The following is a 19,044-nucleotide window of genomic DNA, read 5'->3' as shown; positions in this document are numbered from 1 at the left end:
AAGATTCTTGCCGTTTTGAGCATAAATGTAATGATCTAAAGTTTCATTTTTAGTTCTAGAGATCCAAATTTGATTTTGAGACTTCCAGAATTTAAATCATGAATTATAGAACTGATCTGAAAATTTTGGTTTAATTTCATCAAGTCGCGATTGGGTTTTTACGTGAAATGTGAGTTAATTGTTTAACGAGCGAAATGGGTATTGAACTAGGCAAATGAGCTCCGAGTTGAGTTTCGATTGAAGTGTTGTTTCGTATTATTATTTTTGACTCATAGGAACAAGAATCGTCTAATTCCGAGTTCGTATGATGGAGTTAGAGCCATTTTAGTAAAAAATGGTTGTGCTGCAAATTTCTTAAAATCTGCTGTATTTTCTGCAGTAGTGAACAGTACCCGCATGTGAATAATAACCGCGCGGGTGAACAGTGAACAGTGACCTCACGCGCATGAACAATGCCCCGCGTGAACAGTACCGAGAATTTCTGGACAGATTTAATGTCCAGCAGTCCGAGTTTGGTCATTTTTTTTACTTCCAAGCTCGTATTATGGGCGAGTTTTAGCAAGAAATTTTGAAAAATCTTGAGATAAGTCAATTGTGATTATTTCTACTCCATAATATTGAATTATCATCGAATAATCCGACTAGATTACATGTTTTTGAGGAGTAAATTAAAGATTTAGACCTAGGGATTTGAAAATAAGATTTGAAGATTTGAGGGGTCATTTGAACTCCGATTTTGGTAAATTTTATATGTACGGACTCGTGGCGAGACGAGAAATCCGGTGATGTGACTTTCGTAATTTTTCGAGAAGTGGGCCCGGGGCTCGAGTTTTGCGAATTTCGTGAATTTCGATATTTTTTGAGTCTTTTCGATTGGATTATATTCCCTTAGCCTATTGTAATGTATTCATTGTGGTTTTGACCAGATTCGACGCACGAATAGGTAAATTCGAGAGGCAAGGGCATAGCGGAGTAGACATTGGACCGCCTTGAGGTGAGTAATGATTTTTAATGATGCACTGAGGGTTTGAAACCCCGGATTGCACAACATACTGCTATGTTGAGATGAGACACGCGTTGTATGACGAGCGCGGGGTCATTTACTATTGGGGATTGTGACTTGGTCCATCCCAGTTGATATTTTTACCACGTAATTGATAAAGATTTATTGTTTTTCACTATGATTGGGCTTATTGCCATATTTGGGCTTCGTGCCAATTATCTGAAATCTTTTGTGAATTTACATCACTATTTTCCTCACGAATTGAAATATTATTTGAACTCAGTCCAATTGAATTATATTATTTTGTGAACTCAGCTACATTTATACTCAACTCGAGATTTAATGATATTTATAATGTTGTTGAGCTGAGCACTATTGTTTTACTGATGCCCAAGAGGCTTATGATTATTTTCTGGACTGATTGAGGCCGAGGGCCATACGTGAGGATATGTTGAGTGATGTGAGGAGGGTTTCAGGCCTCGAGTGTTATATGAGGAGGCTTTCAGGCCTCGTGTGTGATGTGTGAAGGCTTTCAGGCCTCGTGTGTGATGTGTGAAGACTTTCAAGCCTATTGATATTGCGCTTGGGCTGTAGGAGCCCCTCCGGAGTCTGTACACACCCCAGTGAGCGTAGGGTACCCAGGTGAGTTGGGAGTGGGCCCGAGAGGCTGTTGCTTGTGTGTGGTGAGTTGGGAGTGAGCCCGAGGGGCTGATGTTGTGTGCTGGTGAGTTGGGAGTGAGCCCGAGGGGCTGATACTATACTAAGATTTACATATTGAGCCCGAGGGGCAAGCTTTTGATTTATCCTTACTGTGGAAATTTGTTTGTCTTTATTGTTTTAAAAGAAGAATTATCTGATACTCACTATTTTACTGTATAACTAATTTTACTGCTTGGGATAGCGCTATATTGTGCCGTTATGAGATTTCATATTTTCAGTCGTTATTTATTTTTATTACTCACTGGGTCGGAGTACTCACATTACTCCCTGCACCATGTGTGCAGATACAGGCAAAGCTGAGTTCGCTCCTGAGCGCTGATTCTTTCCAGACCAGGCGGTGACTAGGAGTAACGAGGTAGTTGTTGACGTCCGCAACCCCGTTTTCTCCCTTATCTTTGTTATTTATGATAATTTCAGACTTTGTAAAATATTAGTAAACTCTGTAGTAGCTCATGACTTGTGACACCCCGATTTCGGGCTGAGTTGGGAGGGTTTTCCTTGTTCGATCACGTTTATTTCGCATTTAAGATTATATTACCCATGATTTAGACTTATTCCTGCTAAGTAATTATAAAGAGATGTACTGTTTTGTTGATTGGCTAGCCTTGTCCTCACGAGAGGCGCCATCACGACCGGGTTGGGATTTTGGGTCGTGACAACTACCAACTCCAACACTAGTAGGTGTAGCTGGTATCTCATCTTCCATTCCTATTTCATTATCTTCTATTCCAAAATCTTCTTGTAATTGTTCATAATCTATATGTAAATTATCATTATGCGATGATTCGAAAACGTGTGTAAATGATAATGGGTTATTACTATTACTACCAGATGTTGAAGGACTATCTCTTTTTTTGTTTCCCCTACCAGTAACTCTTTTACACGCTCTTTTAGCAGCATTAAAGATATTGTAAAAATTAAAGTATAAGCTAAAATTAAATATGCAATTAAAATAGTAAATAAGAGAAAGAGTTAGAGGGAGTGCACCGAATTTGCCAATAAATTGAGCACTTGATTAGGCAATTCCGATGTTACCACGAACAAACGTCAAGCAAGTATTTCAATTTTGAACTTCAATTGTTCAAAGTTCAAACTTCAAATTCCGAATGACAAAAACACGATAAATTAAATTCAAGAAAAGAGAGCCAAATAAAATTAGATTGGAGATTTGAAGTCTTGAAAATTGGAGAATGAGAGAATGAGAGAAATTGAGATTGAGAAATGAGAGTTGAGTGAAGAAATAAAGAAGAGGGGGGGGGGGATTTATAGTTTTAGAGAAGGTTAATTTTGTAAATTGAAAAAGGGTTAAAATTTTAAAAATAAAAGGCTATTTTTGCAAACCTGTCGTTGGCCAACGGACCAATTTCCAGGTCTGACCGTTGCCAACGGTCAATGGGCCCCACATAATTTGAAAATTTTAAAAAAATAATAAAAATTAACCGTTGTACCGGGCTGGTTAACCCGGTAAGGGTTACTGTTCACTAGACCGGGTTCAACCGGTCCGGTTACCCGTTTTAAAAAATCTACACAGACCAACCCCCTCTACCCCACCTACCCAGCCCAGCCCAACCCCCTCTAACCGGTTTGGGCTTGTTCCGGGTTAAATCGGTGTGGGCCGGTCCGGAATCGGGCTGACCCGACCCGTTTAACACCTTTACTTCTCCCCATGTGTCACCTGGTTGCAATGTAAGAAAATTGAAGAGTAGAAGTCCATCATTGAAGGTCATTCAAAGCTTTGCTTTCGAAAATATGATTTTTTTTAGTTTGTTAGTTGTTTGGATTAGGTCTTGTTCCAATTGATTGAAAATATCAAAAGGAGTTCAAATTTTAAATTTGAAGTGATTTGGAGTAGATTTGAGCAAGATTTGAGTTAAATTTCAGAAAAGACGTAAGGAAGAAGACGAAGTCAGTTTTTTGTATAATTATGTATAATAGTGTATAAACACATCTTATACACTATTATACACCATTATACACCTTTATACAAATGTCTGTAGACGAACTTCTTCCACGATTTTCAGTTGCAATTCTTGTTCAAAATTAGTCCAAATCTCTATTAAATGCCTTCAAATTTTATATATAACCTCCTTATACTATTTCTAACAAGTCTAAATAATATACACTCCAAATTTCTCACAAAATCAAATTCAAAATTTAAACCCACATATTTAAGCTTGTTAAAAAACTATTTTCACCACCCCAAGTGGATTTGGTTTGTTGAATTGATATTTGAGTCACAATTACCGATTCGCAAATTAACTTAAAAGCTAGAGCAATTTTTTTTAAAAAAAGTAAATATTAATTTCGAGAACCTATTGGAGTCGGATGTTAAATTTTAGCCTATTATTTTTGGGCTAATTGATTGTAAATTGAAATATGGGCTATAAAATTAAAAAGTAGAGAGCCCAGATGTTCTTATGTGAAATTCTCCCCAATTTAAATCTTTAGACATACCGAGCTAAAGTTGGAAAATGCTAAACTCGAATTTGGAACTTGATAACCTGTGCGGTTTGAAGATCGAGAAATAGAGTTCTTTTGCTGTTGTCTTATTATCTTATTGTTGTTTCTGCTTTTTTTCTTTTCATGCTTTCTTCAAGCCGAGGATTTGTCGGAAATATTCCTTCTATCTTTATAAGATAGGGGTAAAAGTCTGCATACATATCCTGCTTATAAAATTATACTGGGTTTGTTATTATTGTAGTAGTAGTTGGAACTTCAACCATTTATTTATGAAGATTGGGGGTATAATCAGGGGCGGATCTACCATATAAATTAGACAAAATTACACAATAATGCACTTTATAAGTAGATCTTGCACTATTTTAGCTCAATTACAAGTTTGCAAATGTGTAGCCAAATATCAATAAGACATTTTCTTTTACCATTCCCTCTAACTATAACAACCTGATCTTTTTTTCATCACCTACCTACCGTATTGTAGCTCTCTCCTCGTTTTTTTCACCCATAAAAAAGTATCATATGCAAACAAATGAAAACGAAAATCAGTTCCCTATTTTTAGTATAACCAATGATCGAGACACTCAGTCAACACTCATTCATGCCTTCTCCCATAACCAATATTTCTCCGAATTATTTTTTTCCATTTTCTTATTTTTTGTATCTTTAGGCGTGAATATCCGCGAGTTTTTATTCTCTTTTTTCCTCAAGTTTATACATACCTATAACAACTACAAAACGCAAAATCAGACGTGAGAAACATAAAATATCATCTCGTTCAATGCTAATCTTCTTAAATTTTGATTGTGATTTTGTGAGAAATCTAGAGTGGGTATTATTTGAACTTATTAGAAATAGTCTAAGTAGGTTGGACACAAAGTTTGAAGTTATTTGCTGGAGATTTGGACTAGTTTTATACAAGAAGTGCAAGTGAAAATCGTACAAAAAGTTCATCATAGATGCTTATACACTTTTATACAATGTTATACACTTTTATACAGAGAGGTACATTATGTATATAGTTGTATAAAAGTGTATAAAGATGTACAATCACAGTAGTAAAAATATTCGTGATACACTATGTATACAGGTGTATAAGAAGAAGAAGGAGAAGAAAATGTGAGAAATTCACCAAATACTTGATTTATGTATCAACCTTGTATAAAATAGTATATAAGAGGTGTTTATACACTTTGTATACTATTTATACAATATTATACATTATAACACAGATGAATCCTATCAATGGAGCTTCACGGGTTCTTCTTCTGCCTTGGGCATCCTATGAAATTTAACTAAAATCCTGCATAAATCTACTCCAAATCACTTGAAATTAAGTTTTGAATTCCTGTTGATAATTCCAATCAATTGGGACAACGCCCATTCCAAACAACTAACAAATCGAAAAACCCAATTTTCTAAAATCGAATCTTTGAACCACAAGTGACAAAATTACAGAATAATGCATTTCATAAGAGATTATCATCTATGAATCTGGAAGAAGAATTGAAGGAGAATAACAATGATAGAAAAATTTTGGGGGTGCAAAGGCATGATATGGGAAAAAGAAGAAGAAGAAGGAGAAGAACTAAGAAAAAAAAAGGTGGGCTAACTGATAAAAATAATTTTTAGGTTATGTACAACCTGGGCTATACTGGGTAAGAGCTCCAAAAGTGGGCCATTTTCTGATGGGTTGTTGGGCCAAGTGACAAGGGGTGTAATTCTCCCTATAAATTACAGCTAACCTAATAACTTTTGCATAGATCCTGTAATATGTAATATTTGAATGTAAACCTAGTTATTATATATTAATTTGAAATCATTTTAGGAACCATAAACTTCAAACCTTGAATCCATTTCTGGATCTAATCAAGCAAAATAAAATAGATCATAGGGCTAATTTGACACTTGTTGAAAGTAGGGGGCGGCAAGTAACGAGGTAGCGAAACTGACAGCAATTTCACGAATAGGTTGATTAACTAGAGGGGTGCTTTAGCAATAGCCGAGAAAGCTCCACACGAAGGAGTTGAAGGAGTGTAGAACACACCAAACAATACTACCCAGACTCACAGCTACTCTCCAAGATTTGCAGAAACAGAAGCGGCACTTTTCTTGATCTCAAAAGCAGCAGATTTTTGAGAGGCAACAATGGAGGAATTAACATCAGCTTTGAATTCTCATATGGACCAAGTGGTAGATCTCGTTGAGAAATTCAGTGCAGGGATGAGGTCCAGTCTTAGACCCGCCTATGACAACTTCATCGGCTTCTTCCACGCCATCGACTGGACGGTATTTCCCTTTTTATCCAACTCCTACAAATGCTACCAACTATGTAAAAACCAGATTTTGTTAGGGTTCTGTTATTATTATTTTTTTTTTTTTGGGAAAATTTTGTACTGGGACTTTCTTGTTATGCCGAGGTGGAATAGTCGAGGGTGTGCAAGTTGGCTGAACACTACCATTATAAAAGAAATAGAGTTTGTCTTTCTTAATTTACCAAAAGGAGAGTAAAATTTAAAAAAATATAAACATTTTCCTTTGTGTATTCCTATTGAATAATCAATATTCTTGTCCGTTCAGGGACAAATGATGAGATTGGAACAATACAGAGAAGATTAGCAATTGAATATTTAGTATCATCAGCATGAAATTGTAGTTTCTGTGCTATGTTACTTCCAAGTTTCAACTAATGGATAACTTCAAGCTGGCTTTCACATTATTGTCGGTGAAGTGATGCCGAACATACTTAGCATGCAAACTCATGAATATTTGTTTTTTTCTTTTTATCCTTGATCCAAGTCATTATCTAGATTATGCTGGTTTCCGCTATTAATCAAGTGATAACTTATCGCTAGCAGTAGATATGCGGAAAGACAACCACAGATGATGGTCTAGCTGAATAGAATAGGTTCAGAAATTTTAACCTTCAAATATAAGATTAATCTTCACCTAGGCTCTCACAATCACATAGCTTAAATGGATGTCATTTCATTAAGTGGAATTCTTATTCCCTTTTTAATAGAAATATACCATTTTTTTTACTTTAAACTCTCATATCCTTTACAAGGGAAATCTACACTTGGATGGACGTGCACAATCAAATAATTTAAATGGATATCTTTTCATTTGAAGTGAGGATTTTAACATGCTTTAATTTGGACTCTTATATGCTCCACAAGGAAAAGCCATACTTGCCTGATGTCAATAGGGAATTACAGTGAAGAAAATGGATCGTTGTAGCCAAAATAGAGCTATTGCTTTGATGCATAGGAAGAATCAAGATGAGAAACATTTGACCAGAAATATGAAGTGGTAGAATTATCCAATTGAAGGAACTAAATAGTTTTTGATTGGAGCAAGTTGCTGGAGTGTTTATGGAGTCTAAACTTCGCTGTTAACTTTCATTTAGCAAAATTATGGAATGTATTCTTCACATGAAATATCATGCAGTTGCGTTCGTCTTATCTATACCCTTGCACGCATTGTCCAATGTGAAGAATAAGTCTGCTGAGCACTTGTTCCTGTGAAGTGTTAATATTAGGAGCATCCTCAAGCTTAAGCTTTTATATTTATTCCATCTGTCTTGTAAGAAATCCACCTGAACTTTAATATAACGTCAAATCTATCAAATATCCACTTGCTCTTGGCACCCATTAACTTATGTTCACAGGTCATCATCTGCTGCCATTTCTTTTCTCCTTATTGGAGTTTCAGTTAGAATATACGTATCTAGAATGACCACTGATGCTTTAGCCTTCCAGCACACATAGGCAAACTGTAGAGGCTATCGAGCCACTTGTAATGCTTTAGAAGTAAGGGCCATGGTCTATCCAGTTTCACTATATCTTCCTTTCTCTACATTAGAATCCGCTTACCCTCTTCTTGTGCTATATGGTTCTTAATGCTAATCTTCTTATGTCTAGTTACTTTCTTCCTTTTACGCACTTTGTATATTCTTTTTTTGGTCCCCTACTTATGAAACTGAAGATGAGCAAGAGTATCTAAGAGCTCTAATTGATGCTCAAGTGGAGCAAAGTCACATGAGATGTGGCTGGTGCTGCAAGCTGTCTAATGCAATACAAGGAGAGTACTAGAGAGAAGCTAAAGCTATATGTTCAAATTTTGCTTGGAAATTGAAATACAATTTTTTTTGGAAGCATATTAAAACACTATTTGTATGAGATAATATATTCATTATTACCTTATCAATATTTTCTTCATGAGAATTATTACCTTATCAATATATATGCATCAGTATTTATCTTTGAGCAACTAGTCTCTTTGGCTAACAAAGATGTTATTTGACCTTGTCAAATATGAGATTTTGGCATCTTGACATGGACGAGCTTTCTGGTTGTCTTTCTTATTGTTGGTTTTCCTTTTCCTTTTGCAGGAACCTTGGTTGATATGTCTTCTTTCATTTCATGCCATGTTTCTTCTTGTATCATTTGTCTCGCGGAAGAACATCAATTTCCAGATGTTTTTGTTCCTTCTTGCACGTAAGCGTCCTCTTTTTATTGTAACCTGATCTGATATTTCTTCTTTTTACTTGCTTAGGTATATTAGCACTCAAGACCTTGAAATTAATCTAGTAGTGTTGGTGTTCTTCAGCTCAGTTTTTAACCCCTTTTCCTAGTTCTGTTTCTTTACCCGCCGTTATCTCCTTTTTAGTTCTCTCTTTCTTAACAAAAAATTTATTTTATGTTTTGCATCTTTGGATATGATGTTTCATCGTGATACGTTTTTCAGACATATTCCTTGAATCGTAAGGAAGAGGATAATAAAATATGGTACTGACTAAAGGGAAGAAATGAAGTGAAAAGACATGTTGAGGCAAACCCTCTATGATGTGTCCATTTCATGCAGAGTAAATGCTTAAAGCATTCTTAGTGGACTCTGCGATCCCAGAAGTTAAGAAGAGTGACTCTACTGTAGGATGTATACTTAGAACTCTGCAAAAAAGATTTCAGGCAATCAGCGAATAACTCATAGATTTTATGCAAACTATCATGCCTGGAAATTGATTTGTTCTGATAACCAATTTGCGACAACTAGAACAGCTTTGGCTCCGTAGAGTGAGAGTAATCCGTGGTAGACAACTTCAAAAGCTCATTGACGTAGTACAGTTCCAGAATGATCAGTCAGAACTTCTACATGGATTGCTAGCGTTCCTCTTTTGCAAAGTTACATAGAACTTCAGTTTTCTGGTGATTGCTTTTTATGTTCTTTGAACACAAGCTAAACTCTTGGAGTTTATTCATTTCCTCCTCTTGGTTGTCTAGGTTTTTGGTGTATAAAACTACATATTTGTTGGTTTTCAAATTAAAAGTTCCAAAAAAGAAAAAAGTTGTGGCTTAATTGAAAGCATAAGTTTTGAGGCCGTTACAGCAACTTACGTTCTATATGCTTGTAACTTTTGTTGTGAAACTGCTGAAGTGAAGGCATCTTTTTAGCTCGCATGTTAGAAGCTTGATCTTTTGAATTGCAGTATGTGAATATGTTCCTTTTGCCTTACTTCTTTAGTTTCCTTATGATGCAGTTGGAGGAGTGTATAGTGCTGAAAGGTTTAATGGCTTATTAGCTGCAAACTGGAAAAGCTTTGCGCGCCAGAATTACTTTGATTCACACGGCATTTTTCTTTCCACACTCTGGTCTGGGCCTCTGTTGGTTATTGCAATAATAATCTTGGTGAGTATATGTGGTCATTCCTTTCTGTTTGTTTCCGTCATTTCTAGTTTTTTCACTCACTAATTTGCTGTGCACTTTTCTTCTTTGCAGGTTAATACCCTCTTTTCACTATGTTACCTGATTGTGAGGTGGAAAAAAGCTGAGCTTAGACATCGGGCCAGACTAGCTCGTAACAAGGAGGATTAACAAACATAGTGCTGCTCTGCTATGACTGGAGCATAGGGTAGGCTCCTGGAATACCGGTTTATGCAAACCCTTACTCCATTACACGAGACTAGTGAAGAGAATCCCTTAGCTTAGACCACGACCACGAAACAGTCGTTACATTAAGGATTGCTTTTGCCAACCTTTCCTTATTTAAATGTGTTTAAATAGTTTTGGGCAGAGCTGAAATCAGTATAGCCTTCCTTGCTTTTGTAACCCGTGTTAGAAGCGCTGCCCCCTATTGTTTATCTTGCAGTGTCGATTATTGAATTTCTTTATATCAAAATTAAATTGAGCTATGTCTCCAAAAAAACCTGCATGTGAAGCAGGAAAAGTGAAGGATCGAGAGGGGAAAAGCCTTAATTTTCTCGTAGAATAACTTGAAATATTCGAATTATACCATTTATCATGAAGATGCCTAGCATCTTTTCCCCATACTAGGTTGAAGGTCTGTTATTATGGATTTGTGGCTCTTTTTTTCCACGCTAATTCACATTTCCTGGTGTTCTGTTGGACAACTCTCTAACTGTAAGAAAGAAAAAGTGGTTACAATAGTGGAGCAGAACGTGAAGATGAACTGGCCAAGGAAGATAACGTGGTTTGATGAACCAATTGGGTCTGCTTTTCGTTACCTAGATTATACCTTTGAAATCCCTTGGGGTCCACTTATGCCTTTCGTCATAAAGCGTAAGATAGACCGGGGAAAATCTTTACAAGTACTTGGTATATTCTTGTAAGATAAATGGTATAACTAACGATATTTACAAGTAGTGGCAGAGCAATCAAAGAGATTTAACAATAAAAAGATTTTTTTTTTTAAAAAAAGTCATTCTTGGGATTTTGGACCTGTGACCTAAAGCAACTTTTGACAGTATACTAGAATCTTTGTTTATGCAAGGGGATTCAACAGCGTGCATAATAAGCAAAGTGATTCGTTTTTGCCCTATTCTGAGAAAGGGGATTCAATTGAACCCCTACATAGCTCCGCCCCTATAATTACTAGTTCCAGTTTTAAATCTTTTATTACACATGTTACATATAATTTCGCACCATCGATACAATTGTGTCACTATGCGAGAAGCACGGAGATTGAGTTTATGCAACTGTCTCCAGTAGATGGATGCTCATTTAACAATCAATCAGTGAACTATGCAAATCATATACAGTTTGGTCGAACCTTCTCAATTTGTTCTCTTAGATTTTCCAACAGGCTGACTTGGGGACATTGTTTATGCAAGTCACCCTCCGCAATCTTTTGAAACGCGAAACCTGATCTGCAATGAACTTCTGGACTTCTTCTTCAGTCAGAGCGCTATGAAGCGAGCTGGAATCTCACCAGCCTTAGACATGAGGAAACGGGAAAACAACAGCATCTAATATTTAAGGATGAGAAACAAGTAGACCTTCAAGCTCTGCTGGTGCGACCTGAAACTTTGTACTAGATGAGCTCTTTGATCCTGTCAATGACAAAGTATTCCTTTCTCATCAAAGTACCCAATAACTCCAGTATGTTATATGACCCAGCTCTGATCATATATAGTCAGCCTTGTGGCTTGTGGATTGTTGAAACAGCCTTGCATCATGATTCATGACCATGTACCCATATCTCCCTTAATTCTCCGGGAGGAAGAGGCTTCAGTTTATCAGCACCAACTATTTGAGCCTCCACTCCATGAAGTAGAGACCCTGCTGATCCTCTGTGTCTTCGGCATACATATTCATTCTCCAATGAGTGAATCCCACATGCTTCTGTCATACCATATCCCTGAGCAACAACAGCCTCACGAAAGTTCTCGGCGCATTCCTCCATCAACTCCTTCCCAAAAGTGCAGCACCAGACCCAATATATGCTTCAACGACGCTAGAATTCTTAGCCAATACTAAAGCAACCGGAGGCACAATCCCATAAATGCGGCACCCAATACTTTTCAATGGTTTTCAAAATCACTTCCAAATCAAACTCAGCCATAGATACAACATCATTGTCCCTATGTAACTGTGAATACATAATAATAGCAAGACCAAACGCATGAAACATAGGCAACACACCCAAAAACACATTATGCAGTTCACCCCACCAAATCTTGATCAGTAGTCACCATTAAAGATACAGCAATGAAATTCCTGTGTGTCGAAACCACTCCTTTGCTAATCCCCTGTTGTACCCAAATAATAAAACAATGCTGCAGTGTCACTTTGCTTTATCCGCAGTTATCCTAGTTCACATACATTGCTTTATCAACTAGCTCAGTGGACATTATAACACACAAATTAGAATTTTTCTGGTGAGTCAAAAGCAAAATAGGTAAATTAGACCTATTAACTAACTAATCAAGCAATTCAGGGACAGTCACAATAAGCTTCAGTTTACAGTCTTTAACTTGCCTGGAAAGTTCTGAAACTGTACATAGGATTAACAATTGGAGCAATGGCACCTATGGCAGCGATACCAAAGAGATAAAGAGGGAATTGGATAGAGTTGAGAGAAAAAATAGAACAAAGTCGTCTTTCTCGATACTCAGTTGGTGAAGAATGCCATAGAAAATTCTGGACACCATGGACTTGAACTGAGAAAAAGTAATGGTTTAACCAGAGTCGACATATTCTGCAGACAACATGGAAAAAAGAAAAAACTCATCCGCAGCCATATTCTCTTTTCAACACCCGCACTTATATCCTTCTCCTATTATCAACACGTTTTCTCTTGGATGGTTCACCTTCTAAATGGTCCACACTGGATTGTATCTAAAGAAGAACAGAACAAATTGTCAAATAAAATAAACATCTAAAATTCAATTATTGTACGTCAGAAGAATGTTGATTGTTCACCTTCTTTAGTTTCTCTCTCACCAGCTTAACTGTTTGATTCATTGATTGTGAAGGAAAGTATTCCTGACATAGTACCAAAGGGGAGAAAACACTGTCATTCTAGAAAAATTTAAAACCAAGTGTTGATAACCTGCATGCAGTAGGCAAATATCACACACATAGAGTTCATATTAGTGTTGCAAAGAAAAGTTGAAGCCATCATTTGCCCTCAGGAAATCATTAAAAAGGGTAGTTCTATAATTAGAACATCTCAAAAGTGGTGGCCTGACAGAATTGGAGAATGGAATAATCATTTTCAAAAGAAATGCTTAATTCTCTAGGTTTATTCCCCTCTCTTCTCTAAGGGGCTCATTGTAATTCCTCTTCGTGTCTAGAAGTAGAATGAGATAGGACCAAATACAATGTCATATCTCTTAAATAAGCAATTGGACGTTTCTGCTGATGAACTTTGCTTTCATGACCCTCACTAGCCAAACAAACATTTAGCTAAACCAATCCATGCTCCACCAAGCTAGGCAGGCTTACCCCAATAAGGTGCCCCACATGATACCCAATCTAAATAATCCTGAGTCCTCTCCTCGATACCAACACTAAGAGCCCAAGGCTTAACTCAGGGGAGTACACGCTCGAAATCAGATTAACCAATGAAAGTTCCTAACTTTGCCATCCCAGCACTCGCTGATGACCCCATTCCTTGGTAATTCTCCATCAAGCAATTAAACAAGATATCCACAGTAATCATTCTTTTTATTCGAAGTCACAACAACCCATGCCGCGAAAATCTGCCCCTGCCCCTTGGCAACCTATCTACAGCTTGATATTGCCAAGGCACAACAATCAAAGAAGATTTTCACTTGATTTTTCTCCCCTTCAACATTCTTCTTGCTTTTTGTTAATGTACCAACTACAAGCGTAATAACGGGTGTGCTAAGTCTCCTAGTTTTCAAAACCTAAGGGGATCTGCCTAAATTTTACAGACACAAATACAACCGTCACGCACTCTACCTTGCACAGAAATGATTATCTGGCAACCGACCCCCTGCTTCATAATTTGACTATGGAGTTTGATAACAATGTTAAAAGCAGTTGCTAAAAGTCAAAATGGAAGGAGATGTTACATATGTGACGCTATGACGAACCTTGTCTGAAGAAACCATTGTCACAGGAGAACCCTTTATGTCATGAGCAGAGTTATACTGCAAATTAGAGCTCTGCCTACAATGAAAATGATTTTACTCTATCTTGATATACAAAACTCAAAAGTCAATTTAGAGCATCTCGATTGAACTACCTTTGGTTAGCGCCAACTGATTGAGCAATAGAATTCAACTGAGCTGGAGAGGAAGCTGGAGAGGGCTCACCAACCACATCCGGTCGATATGTCGCAGATCCTTTCGACCTTCCAGCTGAAAGAACATTGATCCCAGAATAAGAAACTAGGGTCTACAAAATAAAGGTAGAACTTTTCTCATTGGACAAGTTAATTGCTAACTTTGTGATAAGGTACTTACGATTTAATCGTGCTAAAACTTCCTTTCTCCTCGCTTCTAACTTCTCCTTCGTTTCATGCAGACTCTCAAATTGAGGTGCATAAGAGACCTGTAACCTGTTCCCGAGGAAAACAGACTCGTCCAATTTCCTTTTGGAAAACCTGGAGTCGCAAATATGTAAACATAAGTCATGGTGCAATACAAACACAGACGTGCATATATATAAAAATTGCATGGAAACCATCGCCAAGAAAATATGTGCTATGCTGAACCAGTTTCTTCGACATTCTTTTGATTGTGTTATAGGGGAATTGGAGTCCTCTTGCAGTAGATAATTTGCCCTTTCTCATACCAGGAATCACATTTTTGTACTAAAAAAGAAAATAACAATATCCATCTAGATCTCTAGATATAATGGTGATGATCCAAACATTGAATCACCTGGCATTGTCAACCCGATAAAACTTGATCCAGAAGACATCTGTAAACGGCTCGCAATCTTCACCATCCATAGGTTTACATCTAAGAAACCAAAAGAACAATAAAGATAAAGGTAATACACTAAAGGACAGTATTGACACTACCCTAAAATCATCAAACTTTATCTTCAAAGTCCGTATCACTGAGTACACTCACCATTCTAAGTATATTCTCAAAGCAAAATGACAACTACACGATGCAAGAATACATAGTTTCAACAAGCAGATATGTGATATCCTCTCCACCATCCACCTCTCCCCAATGAAAACACAAAATAGATACTCCATAAAGAGCAAGATGCAGTATTGGTTCTCTATTACCTTTGTGTGTACTCTTCTTCTTTGACCTTTCATATTTAACCTTTAATTGTCGAATATAGCAATTTTTTGTGGATAACCAAGAAATCCATCTGGGACCAACCGCAGCCTTTGAAACTTGGAGATAATGGCTCCACCCCTCCCCTAATCCACTTAAACACCATGCTTAGTTAGTATAGCACAAGGCTCGAACTTGTGACCTAAGTCACAAGTCCCTCAACCTTTGCTACTTGAACTACGCCCAAGAGGCTCAAATACAGCAAATTTGATCTAACTTTTAGATGGAACTAGCTAAGCTAACATATTTGTTAACTTTCACATGGCATGCTCTTTTGAAAACAAAAGACAAATATAACTTATCTATATCAGAGAGTTAAAGTACTAAGTCCATTGAACACGCAATAGTTTCAAAAGTGAAAACAAACCAAAAGGTTTTAAATTTACGAATAAATCTCCAATTAGTTGAGAAAAAAGCCGTACTCTTCAATTTCTCCATAAGTGGAGAATAATTTAGAGAGCTGATCGCCACAGCCCAACGCTGGAACATTCCTCACAATCAAATACCTGCACAAAATTCCAGGAAAGTCACATCATGAAAGAATTAAATAAATTTGAATTCATGTTGTTAATATAATTTAGAAGACAGAGAGATAAGAAAGTGGAGTTAACGCACTTGGATTCATCACAAATTGTGTAAACACGGACTGCAGTAGGCTCGTCTTTGTATCGAGGCATACCGCTTCACAATTCACCTTTGCTTATTTCAATTTGGATCATATGATGGCCCCTAATAAATACTAGTGGGGGTAGCGCTTGCGTTGAAACAGAAAAATCTGGAGCAGCAAAGAATATCACCGAGGTCCGAGGCACGAAGATGAACAAACCATTCTGCTCTTATGCTCTATTCCTCGGAGAAACTCTGCCATCCAACTCGATCCAGCATGTTTCCGCAAATACCACTAAGCATGGGAAAAAAATTAAAATTAATAGTCGAAATTTATCAGTTGGAATAAATTACATTTGCATCGCCAGTAAGCTCTGGACCCATCCAAGTAAAACATCAAAGAGAAAAGTACTGTAGAGCTAAGCAGTCGCCAAAACTTATCTGGTTTTATGATTGTAAATGTACATCAATCAGCATGTTGGAGCTAAGAACTTAGATTTTATCCAATTCGTAAGCAAATAAGCATTTCTAAAAGAGAAGCAGAGAAGGAGAAGTAGAATACAACAACATACCCAGTATAGTCCCACAAGTGGGATCTGGGGAGGGTAGAATGTATGCAAACCTTATCCTATCTTTAGAAGGCAGAAAGGTTATTTCCGGTAGACCCTCGGCTCAGGAGAAGTAGAATGACGAACACAAATGCAAAGAAGGAGCTATAAGTGTTTCCAGAGGTATATTGTAGTGCCATCTTAGCATAGTTGTAAACATGGTAAGGTAAATCTCCACATGATTTAGATGGAATAGTTTTGCCATCACTTAGGTTTAAGTAGCTACGTACAGGATTTTAATGGGAAAATTGAAGATAGTTATTCAGATATGAGAGCTCCTTGCATCACTTATGGCACAGAGACTTGGCGCTTAGCGAGTGATTTGAGGAACTATGAAATTTTGCATTTAACTCTATTACTATCTCTCAGGAACCACACACAATTAACAGAAGTTTTAAGTAAAAATTGGATTAACAGTAATTTGGTTGTTGATAATGGTAGGATTATCATATCACATACCTCAGAGACTGCATAAATAAACTACATTAATCTGCATGTCTATCTTATTGAAACCTAGAATAAGTACTTCAAAGAAAACAAAATTTTATCTCCTTTGATTATTATTTGTATAGCCACACAGCATATATGAGAACGAAATTAAGCTACTCTAGTTAGCAACTTTCATAAAAGTCTCATATGGCAATTGTGAAGTGAGAGATCAGCCACAGTAGAACCAACAGATTTAAACCCATTAATATATGCATTCAATAAAACAAATCATTCAAGCCCAAAGAAATTGTAGATGTTTTAATATTAAATCTAATGTATTTACATTAGCTATTTCATTAAATTTTCCAGAAAGCAAAGAGTTGATTAATATACATCTTGAAGGAAGGAAAAAATAAACATCTTATAAATGGGAAAGCCAAACGCGAAAGGCGAAAAACAAAATTTCAAAAGTTTAACCTAGTTTGCGCAGTAGAGCATAACAGACCGAATAGCTCTATAGACGACGCAGCAAAACTTATCAGCGGAAGAGATCGACGGAAACAGAGGAGGAATCAAAAAACAATCAGGGGTCATGTGGTTCTCGGGAAAACATACATAGACAGAGGAAGCGGTTAATTCAGCTGAACGAGCTTCTTATTCAGCAGCTGCAGCTTTCAAGTCTGCATGGCTTTATCAACTCATCACGTGTATGTTTAACTTAGAAATAAACAGCAAGAAAGTGCGAAAAAGCTTCTAATCAATAAGAAGATATCAAGAGATAGGGATGCTAACAACTGAAATGAAAAGGCTGTGCCATGCCTCTTGGTTGCAAACAAAACAACCCTTCCTGTTACTTGATTACAGTGATGTACAAGAACCCCAATAGGCACCAAGAAACCAGGGAAGCCCATAGTAGAAATCCATGTAGGATAATTAGAAATAACAACTTTAGAGTTAACTGAATTTTGAGATAGACAATTAGTTGCTCCCCTATAAGTGTATGGTGGGAAGTTACAACACATTTACATTCAGAATTTTTGAACTGAAACTTAAACATTAGCGACGGCAAAAGGAGCACACTATGATCACAACTTTTTACAGTTACATATTATTTCTTTTAAATCTGGAAAAAATGTAGTTAAAGTAGTGGCTGCTATTGAACGATATCATATCAATCTGTGGGCGTCTCACTCATCCTCACATCTAAGGCATGGAAATATGAAATTAGACATGAATTTTTTAAACAAATTCATCCTTTCTGTAACCCATGAGGGGAAAGAAAAACAAACAAGGTCAGTGAAATTAAACGGTGCATCTGTTGGATTACACAACTATCCCAAGTTTCAAAACATCATATTTGAAGCTTATTTTGCTCAGTCAAAATCAAATTAAAACGGTCCACAAACATCCGTAGTTTCTTTTGGGCAATTTGCCAAATACCTCTAATGCATGTCCGGATGTGGTATCTAAATAATAGGCTCAAATCGATTCTTTCTGCACTTTAAAATAGTTTGAAGAGATGAAAATTAAGATTAAATCGTGAAAAGCGCAAAATGAAGCACAGAAAACAGAGGCGCAACAAAGTATCATCAATGAGGTTAGGATTTTAGGCGAAAGCAACTTAAATTTCAAAACATCATAAGAAAACCATCTTAATAAGATAAACAGAGGGGGGGGGGGGGGGGAGGGGAGGAAAGAAGGAAAACCTCACCCAATAACTGTACACGCAGCGGATTCAGCAGCGAGAGAAGAGTAAAACTGGAGAAAGGATCAAAATCTGGAGAAGGCGTTCGAGGACACGAATTCTTAGAAAGAACCTAACAATTTGAGTTTTAGTTCGTGTCAAAATAAGTAGCGCGTGCCACTGCAAAATTTACCGAAGTACCTTAGGCGCTTTTCTATAAACGCTGGAGGTTGTTTTAAAAAGCTGTGAAAAAACTTTTGAAATTATTTATCCAGTTTTGTTAAATAGCTACGAAAAGCCTTCTTCAAATTATTTTGTGAAAAAAAATTTGCTCCTAAAAAATGTGCTTCTAGAAATTATAGAAGAATATAATACAAGAACAAGGACAATAAAAAATTTACTTTAATCTTACAATAGGATATGAGGAGAATGGTGTGTCCAAAAAAAATCCAAATCTATCTTTTAACTTTT

At 36.8% G+C, this 19,044-nt stretch overlaps 2 protein-coding genes and 1 pseudogene across 3 annotated transcripts; 1 reads left to right on the top strand and 2 right to left on the bottom strand.

Annotated features, from left to right (window-relative positions):
* Nucleotides 1-6,171: 6,171 nt before the first annotated feature.
* On the top strand, nt 6,172-10,385 carry LOC104222932 (uncharacterized). The gene is made up of 4 exons (XM_009774262.2): nt 6,172-6,469; nt 8,574-8,679; nt 9,720-9,868; nt 9,959-10,385. The coding sequence occupies exons 1-4, from the start codon at nt 6,329-6,331 to the stop codon at nt 10,052-10,054; spliced, it is 492 nt and encodes a 163-aa protein (XP_009772564.1). The 5' UTR covers nt 6,172-6,328; the 3' UTR covers nt 10,055-10,385.
* A 776-nt stretch (nt 10,386-11,161) lies between these two features.
* Nucleotides 11,162-12,720, bottom strand: LOC104222935 (probable CoA ligase CCL7; annotated as a pseudogene).
* Nucleotides 12,565-18,731, bottom strand: LOC104222934 (uncharacterized). 2 transcript variants are annotated; one of them, XM_009774263.2, is made up of 9 exons: nt 18,601-18,731; nt 15,862-16,147; nt 15,669-15,752; nt 14,833-14,913; nt 14,413-14,552; nt 14,193-14,307; nt 14,041-14,116; nt 12,902-12,964; nt 12,565-12,817 (listed from the first exon to the last, which is right to left on the bottom strand). In XM_009774263.2, the coding sequence occupies exons 2-9, from the start codon at nt 15,921-15,923 to the stop codon at nt 12,743-12,745; spliced, it is 696 nt and encodes a 231-aa protein (XP_009772565.1). In that variant the 5' UTR covers nt 15,924-16,147; nt 18,601-18,731; the 3' UTR covers nt 12,565-12,742. The 2 variants fall into 2 exon arrangements, with proteins under 2 accessions (XP_009772565.1, XP_009772566.1); XM_009774264.2 differs by lacking the exon at nt 14,833-14,913.
* Between the last annotated feature and the right edge of the window lie 313 nt (nt 18,732-19,044).

This window comes from Nicotiana sylvestris, chromosome 8, assembly GCF_000393655.2.
Source record: "Nicotiana sylvestris chromosome 8, ASM39365v2, whole genome shotgun sequence".
Taxonomy (NCBI): Eukaryota; Viridiplantae; Streptophyta; class Magnoliopsida; order Solanales; family Solanaceae; genus Nicotiana; species Nicotiana sylvestris.
The sequence above is the reverse complement of the archived record's forward strand: the minus strand, read 5'-3'. Positions and strand labels throughout refer to the sequence as shown.

What these genes read in the sequence shown, in the direction of transcription:
- LOC104222932 (XM_009774262.2), top strand. Translation starts at nt 6,329, where the DNA reads ATGGAGGAATTAACATCAGCTTTGAATTCTCATATGGACCAAGTGGTA. An exon ending in GTTTTTGTTCCTTCTTGCAC is followed by an intron (nt 8,680 to 9,719) that starts GTAAGCGTCCTC and finishes CTTATGATGCAG; the next exon opens with TTGGAGGAGTGTATAGTGCT. An exon ending in TTATTGCAATAATAATCTTG is followed by an intron (nt 9,869 to 9,958) that starts GTGAGTATATGT and finishes TCTTCTTTGCAG; the next exon opens with GTTAATACCCTCTTTTCACT.
- LOC104222934 (XM_009774263.2), bottom strand. Translation starts at nt 15,923, where the DNA reads ATGCCTCGATACAAAGACGAGCCTACTGCAGTCCGTGTTTACACAATT. An exon ending in ACTTATGGAGAAATTGAAGA is followed by an intron (nt 14,914 to 15,668) that starts GTACGGCTTTTT and finishes TTGGTTTCTTAG; the next exon opens with ATGTAAACCTATGGATGGTG. An exon ending in TGAGAGAGAAACTAAAGAAG is followed by an intron (nt 12,818 to 12,901) that starts GTGAACAATCAA and finishes GTTCTTCTTTAG; the next exon opens with ATACAATCCAGTGTGGACCA.